This window comes from Astatotilapia calliptera, chromosome 19 (assembly GCF_964374335.1).
Source record: "Astatotilapia calliptera chromosome 19, fAstCal68.1, whole genome shotgun sequence".
Lineage (NCBI taxonomy): Eukaryota > Metazoa > Chordata > Actinopteri > Cichliformes > Cichlidae > Astatotilapia > Astatotilapia calliptera.
Window position 1 is genome coordinate 19,722,355 of NC_137440.1, and position 15,439 is coordinate 19,737,793.

At 40.3% G+C, this 15,439-nt stretch overlaps 1 protein-coding gene across 1 annotated transcript in view; it reads right to left on the bottom strand.

Annotated features, from left to right (window-relative positions):
- The window catches only part of galnt16 (UDP-N-acetyl-alpha-D-galactosamine:polypeptide N-acetylgalactosaminyltransferase 16), a 36,451-nt gene extending 22,558 nt beyond the window's left edge, over window positions 1–13,893 (bottom strand). Inside the window, exons 1-4 of the mRNA XM_026151728.2 lie at window positions 13,489–13,893; window positions 6,373–6,554; window positions 3,224–3,322; window positions 3,008–3,075 (exon numbers count right to left, since the gene is read on the bottom strand). Coding sequence (XP_026007513.1) covers window positions 3,008–3,075; window positions 3,224–3,322; window positions 6,373–6,554; window positions 13,489–13,689 — 550 coding nt within the window. The 5' untranslated portion in view covers window positions 13,690–13,893. The remainder of the gene's footprint in view (window positions 1–3,007; window positions 3,076–3,223; window positions 3,323–6,372; window positions 6,555–13,488) is intronic.
- Between the last annotated feature and the right edge of the window lie 1,546 nt (window positions 13,894–15,439).

Below are 15,439 nucleotides of genomic sequence, written 5' to 3' on the forward strand. Positions count from 1 at the left end.
TATATTATCCTGTTTTTCTGAATTAACAAGATAATCATCTCATCTGTTTCTTTCTGCTGACCCAGTTCAGGGTCACAGACAACATTCACACCTACAGCCAATACAGCCTTTATTTTAGTTAAGCTAACCCATGTATGTCTTTGGACTGTGGGAAGAAGATCGGATACCCGGGGAGAACCCACGTAAACATGGGAAGAACTCCACAAACTCAACCAGCCAGTGGATTCAAACCCAGGACTTTTAGTTTGACTGATTGTGTGAATCTGTTAAGTTTAAACTGAGCTTATCTGAGTCCTGTAAATATTAATTAATCCAGTGTATGCCTGTCTCCACACTGTTGGAGTCACATGCAGGCTTGCAGTAAAGATCACTGTCCTTGATTGAGCACCATGTCCTTGTGATTAAAGCGGGCGAGCCTTAACAGGATTACGCTCGGCCAGGACAATCCCTCCTGCTGCTGCTGGCCGACATCCTCCAACACCGTCACGTCTACTAACAAATCAGCTCACACTCTCACTGCATCGGCTGACTGTCTCTCTAAATTCCACCTGCACACTTGACACAGCAGCCCTGATTTGAATATATTCACTCATTCATCTACATTTTTTCTCGGTGAAGATATTACAACAGAGTGGGAAATAAATCCATGAAGAAAAGCAAAAACGTGCTTATTTTATCATATATGTTGGTAAACTGAACCTTTATGATCAGACAATTGCTGCTCATACAGCGGGACATGTATAATATTGAAGTGGCTGCCGTGAGAGCGTGGAAATCCATGTTTATTTAAGCCTGCAATAACTGATCTGTCACGTGGGACTTGCCAGCTGTGACCAGCTGCTATGACAGCGGTGCGAGTTCATCAAAACACAAAAGTTAACCTCTAACAATGAGCTGAAACCTGCTGTAAAACACTGTAAAGGATTCAGCTTCAGAATGACTATTAGGTAATACATACACTGCAACAATCCCCAGAGTAAAAATGTTGGGTCTAAGTGGTGAGAGATTCTAACTGTACAGAAACTACAGGAAAAAATCTCCTTTACTATCTCACAGAAGTAAAACAAATAAAACTAACAATATTTGAGGAACAAAGCATGCTGTGGACCTTCCTGTTTCAAAACTGTAGCAGCTGTTGTGTTAATTGTCTGAAACTGGTAACAATGGCACCCATTAGAGTGCAGCAACTGGAGAAGTCAGCTAATTGGAGGCTCACTGGTTCACAGTCAGACTGAGTCGAAACTAAAAGTCACAAACTAGAACCAAAGTGTGTTTGAGACTGGTTCACATGATAATTAATACTGGGAATTAAAATCCAAAACAGGGAAGAGATTAAGAGTGTAGCTTAAGAACCCTTTGTTCACTGTGAACCCTGCTGGTACAGCCAAGGTGCAGGTAGACTGGCAGCAGGAGACGAGGGATAAATGAGGCATTAGTGGGCTACAGAGCTCCCGCTGCTCCTGCCACTGAGACACTACTGTTTAGATGTCTGGCCAGCTTTGACACCTCCGAGTACGAATGCACGTGTGAGGGTGTTAGTACACCGTGGATATAGGTCGCCGTGCTGTTCCCACAGACAGAGGATCCATGTGGTGGTAATTACAGAAGGCACTGGCGACATGAGCTCATGAAACTTCTCAGCCCGATGCTGACAAAGGGGAATAATTACTAAAGTGTGGTTATCCGATAATTCCACAGCCACATAAACCACATCAGCCACTTTTTACGGTGATATTAAACCAACTCAACTCAAAATTTTCAAAATGAATGAATTAAACTGATTCTGCTAGTTCTCTTTCCAGGCTGTTACTCGTGTGTTTCTCCAGCTCACTTCTGCTACAGCTGTTGTTTACGTTCACATTTTTTCATATTTGCCTCAGACATATAAAAAGCAGCCACCTGTCATTAAGTTTCTGATTTCCTATGAGCAATACAAACCTAAAAGGCCGCTCGTTTCTTCTGAAATTATTCCCTTCTACAATTTTCCAGTAATTTGGATTCCCGACTGGTTGGTATTTTCATCACACACGCTGATACATGCTTAACTGCCTTCCGGCATCAAAGTCAGGATTTTAGAAATATAAGAAGGAACAGTAAAAAAAAAAAGGGAATATAAGAACTAGTCCATTTAAAGTTTACCATTTACTTTACACTGTCTTCCTTCTGTAATCTCTCCTGACGTCCTCTGTACATATTGATGATTTGAACCAAAATCATTTGAATTAATTCGGACCTACTAACACTGATTTACAGTTCAAGTACTATACAATTTGGTACATCTCAGCTTTTTCTCCTTGTTTTCCTTTATTTTGAAAACCAGGTTCCCACTGAGACAGTAGATGATCAGTTGAAGGGCCTGATGCATCTCTTGTGTGCTACGTCAGGTCTTTGCAGGCCTTTTGTCCTCCACTTGTCCAGTTTCCTCACTTTTTATGGACACTCTGCACGGCAACCCCTGAGGCTACCAAAGCAAAAACACTGTATTATGCAGTCAGATTTTACAACGTCTGACTGTGTTTGCATGTCTTGAAACGTTTTTCACAGCAGCTTTCACAGGGAAGGTGAACTATAGAATTATAATTCAGTGTCAGTGTTTCCATGAAAGTAGCTTCAAAGTTACTCCACATAAACAAGTAAATGAATAAATTAAGAAAAATCGAAATAATAATGTGCACCATTAGTCCAAATATAAAATCTAAGTTCTCAGAAACAAGCACAGTACAGAATCTTTGAGCAAATTTAGCTTTCATTTTATATTAATATTTATTTCCATTTTCAGTTTCTTTGTTTTGTTTGCTTCAAATAATTTTTTTACAGTTTTCTTTTTTGGGGTAGGTGGGTGGGGGTTGCCATGGAGACAGCAGAAACAAGCCGTAAACTCAGAATTAACATACTTTTTTAACAGTTTTCTATTTTGTACATACAAAAGGCACAGAGCAACATCTATTCAGCATTCATCTGAAGCCTTTCTGAGCAGCAGTTCAGATACAAAAAGAACAAAACTCACGGTCAGAGCTGAAGTCATCTATCAGGATTATTTCTTGAATCAATGATGGCGGACTTCGCATCAGGACACTGAGCGGGAAAAGAAAATAAGATAAGATAAGATAAGCTAAGACTTGATCCCATGGCAGGGAAATTTGTGCTGTGATAGAAGAAGATTAGAGCAAGCACACAAGTTGGTGTCATTTCTCCTGTCTAATTTGGCCACTTGCGTCATTACCTTTTAATGGTGCGAAGAAGAGTAGAGCGGGCCTCGTTGTGAAAAGTTATGACGATACTTGTGGAGGGAAGGTCTGTGTCATAAGTCAGAGCTGCACACCTGCACGCAGGGGTGAGAAGGTCACATGTGGTAACTCATACAAACCTGGACGTCTTGTATTCACGCACACACATGCTGGACACAGTTTCAGACACATGCGATTGGCCGAGCTGCCCCGCGGAGTCGTCTCTGCATTGTTGCTGTAGTGACATAGAAATATCCAGTTGCCCAGCAACATTCGCACAGATATCTGACCCTCCGTTTTAATCTGCTACCTGTTGCTGGGCGCATCGAGCCTAGGTTATAAGGTATGAAATTCAAATATCATACACCACAACGAAACAGGAAAATAAAGGCAACAATATACATTCACTAAGGAGTCATTATTACAAGATTAACAATCACTGCACGATTGCAGCGTTTGTTTAATTAGTAAGTCGTACGGGTATGTTCACATATTAGACGTGCTGCCATTTGATATAATTACATATGAGACTTTGATGTAATTTTGTAATGAAAAAGAAATCAACAGCAGCTTATAATAGGAACAGAAAATTAAACTGGGAAAATATAGCATGCGGAACCATTATCAGAAATAAAATGAAACATCTTTATAAAAATAGTTTGGATGTTCTCAAATGTTACAATCCTCGTGAAAACCCTCTGAGGAAAAAACAGTTTGCACCAATGACTTTCGAAAACATTCATTGGTTTGTACAGTGATGTGCTGTAAAAGCTGTCACAATGTATCATCAAGTCCTATTACCTTCTTGTAGCATGCTGTCAACGTATAAAAATTTAAAACGAGGGCTAAAATACCTTAGCAACCCGTGAGAGTGGTCAGAGACTCACTGGAATATCCATATGTCATATTCAAATATTTAAATTTGGAAGTGTGAAGATTTTCTATTCCACTTATGCTGTGGTTCGCAGTGTTTGTGGGGCAAGAACAGCACTTGGGTTTTATTTAGCACTATTTAGCCATCATGATCAAGACTCCTGTAGGGATTATTCTCAAAGGAAATTCTCTGGCCAGTGATTATTTTTAGTGTTTTTTAAACGTTGAATACAGCAGAATTTCTGAAATCACACGAAGTACGGAGGGCAGAGACAAAAGCTTGAATTTTTTCATAGTTAAAATAGACGTTTTGAGTGAATTTGACCACTTTAGTAGGATTTTACATGATTTCACAGGTCAAAGCCTCTTAGGCCGGCTGTCCCTTTCAAACAAAGGTTTAAACACTAGGTGGGTAAAGACTGTCTGCTCACATAGAAAACCAAGAACCTGTTCAACATAAGAAGTGCATTTTTAAAGATATGTATCTAAAATACTGAAAAAATATTTTAAATAATAAGCTAATTGTTGGTAAATAAACAGCTGGCAGTATTATACTATACAGCTCATACTGTTTAGAAGTTATGTTTTCTCCACCAACACTCTAAACAGCAGTTTCATCCAGTGAAGCTAGCTTTCACGAGTTTACTGTAATTTAACAGGAGAATCACTTGTTTAATTATATATTATATAATTATACATATGCATGTTTAATAAACTTTTACCTGCTTTCAGCCGAGCTCACACTTTGTTTATTGTCATGGTCCTGGGCCATGTGGGCCCAGTATTCTTAGTTTTCATGTATTTTTGTATTTTGTTCTTTATTTAGGCCATGCTTCCTGGGTTGATCTGTTACGTTGTTCCTTATGTGTTTTCCCTTCGTGACTCTTACCCCCTGTGTGCCCCTCTGTGTATTTATGAGCCCTCGTCTCTCTTTGTGCTTTATTCTATGTTTTCCCCAGCCCGTTATGTCTGCGTTCTCCCCGTGCTCTCTCTCCTCCTGTTTGAACCTCTGTGTACTTCCTGCTTTACTTTGCCCATCTCCCATCAGTGTTATGTCCACTCCTGCCGTGTCTTGTTATGATTATCAGTGTCACCTGTGTTCCCCGTGTGCATCCACTTCCCCTGATCTTCCCTCATGTGTATTTAGTCTCTGTGTTTCGTACAGTCTGTGTCGCGTCGTCTGTGTTCCCACCCTCCGTGTTTCCATGCCCGGTCTATTATATTCCAAGCCATAGCCTTACCTTAGTTTATTCCCAGTTTAGGTTTCTGTTTAGTTATTGCTCTTGTGCTGCCCTTATTCTGGTTTGCTTCTGTTGTATTCATCAGCCACAATAAAAGGCTCGCTTTTGTTTAAGTCCACTTCCTTATCACTCGTGTCTGCACCTGAGTCCTCCACGCACTTTCCACTCGGTCCGTCACAGCGGACCGTGACAGTTTATTGCCTATTGTCCTCTTCTGTTTATGACTCACTTGTGTTGTTTCCTGCAATTTTATGCCTCAGCGTAACAGTGAACAGAACGCGGCTTTAAAAAGGAGCAACCTGCTCTGCATAAATAAAGGTTGAATAAAAAAAGAACTTTCAGTTGGCAGCCATTTAGCTGCATTTTCCAGTTATAGAAGAAGCCCAACAATCACGGATAAGTGGATTTTAGAGCAATCTGGATAAAAAACAAAACTCAAAAGAGGGAAAATATCTTCTGAGAAAAACTAAAGGTTTGTTTTACTTCAACTCAAATTGTATCTTTAAACATGACGCTGCAAACGAAAACTGGAGGAGACATTATGCACACTGAGAAAAAGGTTCCTTAGAGCCGCGAGTTAAAATGCAAACCTGTATGACCTGCTTTTGTAGCAGTGCTTGTAGTGACCACTCCACTTTAAAAAGAAATTCGAAATATTCTAAGTTACTGAGTGCACTAAAACCCAAGGCCTCTAAACTAAGCAAAGAAAATGTGTTGGAAGATTCATTCTTGATCTTTTGATCTTTAACACAGCAGAAGGCAAAAAGTTTCAACACAAGGTCCAATGTCTTCAGCAAAACAATAAATCTGATCTTTCTTTCTTTTCTTTTCTTTTTTGCCAAAAAAAGGTTTAAGTTCACGTCATGATCTGAATCACAGCAGTTTACGCTAAACGCTGCACGTCTGACGACGAACTCCCAACATCAAATCAGCTTATTAGCAGATCTTTTGCACAGCTCATACAAGATTAGTCCCCGATCCACTTGTGCTGATCAGAGGAGGCAGACAGTACCTGGACTAACCCCGCTCACCTGTAGTGTCGAGTGTCTCGTATGGCTCGCTCGCTGCCCAGCCGGTCGCTCTCCTGCAGGTTGAAGGCATGGTCCTTGTACGGGTCGTCGCCTGGTTTCAGCTGCTTTGCTGCTAAGTAAGCCTTCTCATCGAAGCTGCCCAGCAGCTGGCCCTGCTGCTCGGCCCGAGGGGGCTGGGTCACCTGCACAAAATGATGAAAGCTGGATTCAAATGCTAAGAAAAACAAGGATTGTTGTGAATGACTGATACTCAAAAGTGTGCACGAGTGTGATTTAAATTGTATACACACACAAAACTCTCTTGCTGTCACTCAGGCATACACAGGTGATTTTGACTGTCAACACTCCACTCGCTCAGTGCCTTTTATCAACAATCAGCACCTATAATTCCTGTGAAAGTGACACACAAAGGGAACTGTCTGTCTTAACAAACCCTACAAGACACCTGTCTGCATTTGGGAATAATTTGGGATCCAGTATCCTCCTCAAGATAAGAGAAAAAACAACTCTGACATCTCTGAAGATTAAAAACAGCTCATCTGATATTTGTAAGCCCTTACACTCTGCTAACTAAACATCTCACAATCTTGTTTTTTTAAATGTGACTTTGTAATATCTGTTCAGGGACATCCCCCCAAAAACCCTCTTGGCAATCTCTGGCATATTTCCTGCCATAATTATTAATGTGCAGCATCCCTGCTAAATAAGGCAAAAAATAAATAAATTGCTTTAACTTTTAATCCAATGTGAAGAAAAGTACGAGCCAAGTGATTAAAATGTAAATGCTATTTTCTTATTCAGGTCATCGTGTCAGTGCTAACAGGGCAAAACGGGATGGGCACTCATCAAATCGGAATACATAGTCTATAAATCCTCAGTAATTAATGGTTTTTCCCCGCAAGGAGCTTTAACACTCTCTGGCAGCCTGGGTGAGTGGGAGGTTAAAATAGCTGATGAATACATAAAGGGAGATGAGAGCAGCCCTCATTAGAGATGCAACGGCAAAATGGACAGAGACAGAAAGGCAGCGGTTTTGTACTGCACCGCTTTATTAAAGGTCGGTGTAAGCAGGGGGATTTAGAGAAAGCTCCTGAAGAGGTTCAGGTAAGACTGACCTCATTTTCAGTCACCCCAGAGGAGCAGTATGACCCCGCAAGCCTCAAGGATTCATGCTCAAATATATCTGCGCTGCACAGCTAGAGAGAAAGCCAGCTGAAGGGCACACTTACTATAGCAGCGAGACCTCTAGTTTTAAGGCTGTAATGTATATTTTTCAACAGTGGACCAGGTGATGATAAAGCTCAAAATCTGACTGTTCAGTTTACCGCCTTTTAGCTCATTGTTTTGGTTTTTATTTGGTGGTTAATGGTGGGAATTCGAGGAGCAGCAGCCTTATTACATCAGCAACATGAAACAAACTAAACAAATTGCATCCAGCAGGTGAAAATAGTCATGCTGACATTATTCAGAATCAATGCTAATGTCACTTAATGCCTGGTGGAGGAATCTGTGCATGTGGGATTAAATTGGGCCAGCTAGCAGTTAGTACATACATTAGCTCATGAACTTGAGCTCTTTAGACTTCTTGGAATTTCTTTAAAAACTACACTAATTTATTTTGACAAGTGCATACAGTGGTGGCAGCATATTTCTGATAGATCAGCACAAAATACGGGTTTATGTTATTGAAATAACAGCAAAATGCTGCCTGAATTTGCAAAGTTTAGACATTACAGCTTACATAATATGTAAAATAGGTCTAAATTCTAGTCTATAAGCTTACTCATTATATTTTATATGATAGTCATTTTTTTATCTTTCAGAGAACTGCTGAGTTATGATGTTTTTTCTACAAAAGAAAAACAAAAATCAAAAATACGTAAAATACTAAGTCTCATTCTCTTGTATATACCAAATTGAAAGCTGTAATCATGAGCTGAGTACAAAATTTAATGAAATCCACTTCAATCAATTGATCATTAAAGTGATAACCAAGCTGTTTGAACTCACTCTATGCATCAAGTACATTTCACTGATAAGGACATATAATTTTCTATCTTTTTTTACATCTACTTGCTAATTAGATGTAGATAGATTTCTAATAAAATTACTCGTCTGTATGCAAAACAGGATTAATCCTAATCCTAATTTCAGAAGCCATTTACAGATGGCAGGAGTATTTGAGGAAAACACCAAACAAAGCCCGGCAGCTTTAGCTTTGAAACAGTAACAGCTTCAACAAATCTAATCTGTTTGGCTCGATCGATTGGCAAACCAGATTAACTGCAGCCAATTACAGAAAAATTTAAATTTAAATTTCTTTGGCTGTTATTGTAACATTTTCTAGCCCTGTAACCTGATGCTTGTTACAGAGAAATACATGAGAATTTATTTAGCTATTATTTATTTTTACGTATTTGATTGATGTTGAGCAAATTGAAATCTATTTTTCCAGGATGACAAAAACCAAACATAAATCCAATAAAATACCCAACTGAATGACATTTAAACTGAAATTAGATGTGTTTTTCATATAATTTAATCAAGGTTGATTAAGTATACCAGATTCATTTAGATGAAAATATAGAGGTGTGATAATTTATTTATTTATTTATTTATTTATTTATTTATTTAGGATAGTGCATGTTAATGAACATAAATGTAAAAAAAAAATTACATGAATGTAAACATACCAGATTATAGCCAAGGGCTCATTTCCATCTGTTGTCCTTAAGAATAAAAAATAGACATAATAATTCATAAAAATTCATCGTTCATTCATAATAAAAAATCCATCACCAAACTTACACATACACACCATTCTGTTCCCAAATAAAACATTAAAACTATACAACTCATACATGATCACACACTTGATTTGTTTTGAATTATGCTCATTCAGCAGATTCTGGTAAATTTACAATCATTTTAAACAAGAACAGTTCTGGCTTTTTAGAGCTAAGGTACTCTATGTAAAGCAGGCTCTTAAGGCCCAAACTGTTATCATTTGTGAATGTAAACAAACTGTCCATTAGCAGTCTCTAAATCATCTCGGAGGGGACACAATCGGGGCTACGGGCCTATATTTATCACTGCTATTAATTTATCTTTTCAGGCTGGAGCCAAGCCTGAGATAACAGAGTCAGGCCATGGACTAGAAAATCTGCAAAACAAGTGGGATAGCTTAATAAGTATATGTTGCATGTGAAATTCATTATTATGTTAAGTTCTTCTACCATAACGTGATATTTTGACTGTTTTTTATCTTCGCGTTGTTCTGATTTCTTTCCAAAATCCCTTGGTTATCTGTAAATATCATCATGACTAAATATTAAAAGCTACAAAAAATGGTACAGAGAGGATATTAAGATATAAATAACAGAAGGCGCTTTGAGGCTCGGTCCACTGAATTAAACATGAGCTTAGTCTGGAAGATGAACACATGTCCGCTCTTTCAGGCTGAGTTAAAAGACTCAACAAGTCACATGCAAGTGCAATCTGCCTGATTGCCCAGAGACGCAGCCCTGCTGTGGCTGTGGTAACAGATGAGTCCACAGAACATCTATGTAGGTGTGTACTAATTTGAATATATTTTATTTCACCCCATGTGTGAAGCACTTTGTGTATTTTTAAAAGTGCTACGTAAATGAAATTATTATTATTACTGTCAAGCTAGTTTTCATCATCAGCAAAACTGGTTCTTTTCTCTAAAGAGTATTTTTGGTCATTTAAAAAAGCAGACTTGCACATTTGGTATACGTTTGGAGACTGACATCTAACAGGGATTCATTTAAAATGAAAAGACACAATGCCAGGGGAAGGTAGTTTCAGGTCGAGCAAGACAGATACGTCCATAAACACTCTGTGAACAACAGCAATGAGCCACCTACATATTAGGCCTAGACCCTGCTCTGCAACTTTACATGGTCTGCCTCCTTTAGTAATAATACCACTTACAGTTGATCTTGGAATATCTAGGAGAAAGAAATTTCACAGTCCGACTTATTATAACAGTGGTTTTGTATGACAGCACCACACTCAGACTCAGTCAGCTCTTTAGAACGAGCCAGTCTTTCACAAATGTTTGTAAAGGCTACGTGCTTAAATTTATATGCCTGTGGCAATGGGACTGAACACACCTGAGTTCAAAGACTAAGAGGTGTGGCCCAACACTTTCATCCATATAGCTAATGTGTATTGATATGCAAATTTTCTTTTCAGAGAAAGATGGGTGGGTAAATTTAGAAATTATATCCCAGTGTAGGTGTCGGCTCATCGAGGATTCTATAAGAACACATGAGTTTGGAATAATTATAGAGCTGTTTCTGCTTTAGTCATTTCATCTTATTTGGGTTAAGTCAGTCAGGAAAGAAATATGCGCTGCATTTCTTTAGGACATACCAGGATCGAACAGGGTTTATACTACAGGCAATCGAATTTAAACAAACCACGCACACTTTGCAGATTAGATGGGTTTTGGAGTTAAAACTCTTGATAAATAAGAAAAAAAACCATTTTCTTGGAATGCTGCTTATTTTTGCAATGTTTATCCGGGTTTTAAAAGCTTTTGTGTTTGTGTAGTGGAAGTTGCCAAACTACAAAGCATTAGTTGAGCTTTGTACTCTCACAAAGTCTTCAAGTTATGTATGCATCACTGTAATGGAATATGTAGTTAATCCTAGCTCAGACGAGATTGTTAACAGCACAGTTCTCTCATGAAGTGTATGTCAGAAATAATGTTTGACAAAAAAAAAAAGTCTGGGCACCCAGACCAGCAGTCTGAGCCGGTTCCAGGTACTGACAACTTCTTATTATCAAATCATACATTAATAATGTTAGTAACCAAAAAAAAAAAATTAGTAGGGGGGACATGTGTTGCAAGAAAAAATGACAAAGTAATTGGCTGATGTGGCTCTGCGATGACATGATATGAGGGGAGCTGTGCAGGTTGGCGAGGCTGTCAGTTAGTGTGAACTCTAAAATCAAATTAGACGATGAAAAATGCTCGTGCACTTGGTTACTGTAGCAAAACAAAAGCAATTCTGGGAAACTGGAGGCTCAGTGGGAGAAATGTGGAGGAAAAAAGTGGAGACAGTGCCGACAGCTTTCAAAGATGATGTATTAGTGATTCAAAAGCATTTAATGAACATAAGTGACAAAAAAGAGAGGCCTAAGAGGACGGAAGGAGGAGAGAATGACAAGAAAGAAGGATGGAAAGAAAGAAATTGTTAAGGAGGGAATACATGAAAAAGAAATAGATAGATGGTGGAAAAAAATAGATAACTAATGAAGAAGATAAAATAAAGATACAAAGGAAATAAGGAAAGAATAAAGAATGAGAGGAGAGATTGGGCAATAAAGGGAAAGACAAAGTGAAAAGAAAGGAAGGGAAAAATAAACAATTGGAAAGTCTGTAAGAAAGAAAGAAAGAAAGCCTTCCTCTGTACCAGCCTGCTCTTGTTGAACCGTGGGACCCTGCTGTGCCGAGCTGGCAGCCTGTGAGCTTCAGGTCAGATTACCAGGACAAACTACAACTAGAAAATCTCAGTTTGGTGATAAAGGTGAACGACCCCGCTGAGCAAATCAAAGATTACAAACAGTAAAGGCTTCACTTTCAAAACTAAAGCATACAGACCAAAGAACAATCTGATTAGAAGTGAGGTCTGTTTATGGTTCAGCAGCAGTTTGCAGTTTATGGCACAAGCTTGTAAACTGTGACGGGGACATGATACACCTCGCTCTCTCCTCTGACTGCAGTCACACTGAGGGTTTTTTAAACTAATTCCATATTTGTTTGTGTGCATTCTCCGATCATCGCCATACTCTTGGCCAGTGCTCACACACTAATGCAAACCACAGCTTCCTCTCTTCTGCTCCAGAGGGCCTGCCTGCATAGATGCCACAACAACCCCACTGCTTGGTATTTGCCCCTGAATTAATAAATCCTGCGAACAACGCTTTAACAATTTGGCTGCTGCTGGAGGGAAACGCTTTGACATGTTGGCACACAACCCCAGCCACATCTGAGGCAATTTTATTGGTCTAGTAAATTGTGAAAGAGGCTCGAGTGTGCAGTATTTCCACATCAGTCCCTGTCTCCTTAAAACTGAACTGGATACACACACTTAAGTGATTTTTATATTTGCTTACTGGGTGGTAGTGGCATAGATATCTGAGGGAAAGTGCTTGGTTATGCCTTTGCCCTAAAAATATTCTATTAAGATTCACTTTTACTTTAAATTTTACACATAATCTCTTATTGTTTAAGCAAAAACCTTTCCACCTTCTGACAAGATTAAAAGGAGCTTTTAGTCATTTATATTGAGTCAATGACCTGTCAGTTATTCCCAGGATACCAGATTATTTTTCTGCACTGCTCTAAAAGCACAAGCTACAGGTCTTGTATCTCTTCACACTAAATGCAATAGAAAGCCTGCAGCCCGACTAGACTGGATATTCTAATCTGAGCTGGCATGTAGCCAGTTCCAGCTCTATACTGTTCAGATCGCGTCTGTAGGCTGTGTTGCAACCTGGTGGCTACTAAAAGTCAAGCCTGACGACCACCACACCTACAGTCTCGGTATTTTTCCTCCTTCCCTCAGGCAACAACAGGCGAATACAGACATGACCTGACTGAAACAGGCCCTTTAATGACAGAATGCCCGACCTGGGAGTCCGTGTTTTTCACCTCACATTTGCAATCAGGGAAAGGTCGCAGCATAATGTGGTTTACTAGGCGTTTGCGCACGACGCACGAGACTTACGGAAAGCCTCTTACGGGTACTTGAGGTTCCCTGGCGTCGGGTGTGCAGCTCAGAAAGGCGGGGAAACGCAACAAAATAGGGCTGCACGGCAGGCTGTAGATTGCTCTGCAGGTTGCGTGCACCTGACGAGGTTGAAGTCGGCGCTCAAGCCTGCAGCCTACACGTCCAGTCAAACTGTGACACTTACAGCTGTGCAGCACCACCTCCACCTCCATCCTCATCATCCGTGGGTTCGCGCACACACATGCACATCAACATGCAGCACACACTCTCCTGCAGCTCGGCGCCTTCAGCAACAGCGCCGCTCTCATCCCCCCTTTCCTCTTTATCCCTCACAGCCGTGCTCACTCACTATCAGCGGGATGGTCCTGTCATCCCGGTGAATCTCCAGTCGACCGGGGATCACCTTCTGCCCGTGGCCCCTGCCGCGAGTCTGCGAAGCCGATGACGACGGCGACGACTGGGGCTTGTTGTCCTGCCACAGGTAATAAAACGTCCCTAAGATCCATGCAACGGTCAGAATCGCGATGGCGTTGGCCCGTATCCTTCGCATGGTGAGCCCATACGGAGGGCTCCGCAGCCTGGCTGGTTCAGGTCCGTGCGCCGTGGAAGGTACAGCCTCCCACGCCGGTGATGGGTCGAACCGCAGCGCAGACAGACAGCCTCTCTGTCTCTGCGCGTACAGCCGCTTCTACCAGAGCGATGCCTCTCTGCTGGGATTTGCGCACTGACAGAGCCACGGTCCTAGCGCCGAGTCATATCATCTCCCCACTCTCAAACACTCGCGCGCTCACGCACGCTCACGCGTTATCCATCCGCTGGCTGTGATGAGGAGAGCGCGTCCAATCTACGACGAGCAGCTGACACGCAAGCTTGGGTGCAGATCATTGGGGGAAACAAAGGAAAGACTCAGATGAGAGATCTTCACTTCTGGCTCTTTCAAGCTTTAATTCGCGGTGATCTTTTAGTTTTTACTCCCTTTGCGCGTCACTGAAGCAATGCTGGTTGGTTTTACCTGCATGAACATCACCTCTTTCCCTTTAAACCAAAAGCAGCTCCCCTTGTTTGTAGAATAGCCAAAGCATTAAGGGTGTAGGGTAGCTAAGTCGACCTCCACCCAATGCTTTAGAACGGCATTTGGAACAGATTTGAGGAGCTGTGTCTTTGTACTTCGAGTTTCCGAAGGTAGTTTTTAGAGGCAAATATTTTACTTTTAGTCTTTAAAGTTGATTCGTTTAAATAACACGAGGCATTTTTGGAGGTTCAGCATCCTGAAGAAGAAAATCAGAGGTGAAATAGAAAATGTTGGGCTGTAACTAAATGTGTTTATGAGTCTTTATTACAATACAAAAATAATTAATAGGGGAAAAATGCTCATCACATTCACAGAAATGTTTGGATGTCTTTTTCTTATTCTGTTTGTAGTATTATAAAAACGAAGAAAAACAGCAAGTTTCGTTCTATAAAAAAACTACAAATGAGCAATTCATTTGCATTATTTAATTCATCTACCAATCAATAAACCGATTTTTAAAGCTGTGGTAAGTTGGGTTTTAAGAGGAAAATCAATAATAACCTTTCAGCTTATTATAATTTAGCAGTCTGGGAGAGAACTGGGCTGCTTTACCTCAGTGGGCTTTCAGGCTTTTATGACAGGAGACTTTGGCCAATCAGTGCTCTTTTAAAATCTCCCATTCAGACATTTTCAGGATAAAACAAAACTCTTATTATAACAAAGTGGGGTTGAGCAATAGTTAAGTAGTGGGTTTTCATCTGGTCCCCTTTACTTGCTATTTTTCAGCAGATGAGAAGCACATGCAAATGACCATCTGGTGGGCATTGCTTAGAACAAAGATGGGAGAGCTGTAGGAGAAGCCGCAGTCGTGTTTTTGTCTTTTTTCCACATCTCCGTCTCCACGTCACTTTGCATCACTTCAGTCCAATCCAGGTTTATTTATACAGGGCCAATTCCCAACAACAGTCGCCTGAAAGTGATTTATACTATAAAGACCCTACTGTATTTGAGGAACATCCCTGCACTTAAACAATCCTCTGTGAGCCAACACTTTGCGACGACGGGAAGGAAAAAAAATCTCTTTTAACAGGAGGCATGCTGCTATATAAACACAGCGACTGAAAAGTGCTCAGTGTGTCATATGACATCCTGCAGCAGCCTGAACCTATGACATCATAATTAACTGATTGTTCAGGGTCACTTAATCCTGGTTTAAGCTTTATCAAAAAGGAAAGTTTTGAGTCCAATCTTAAACATATCTCTATTTAGCTGTGTATGTGTGATTGCA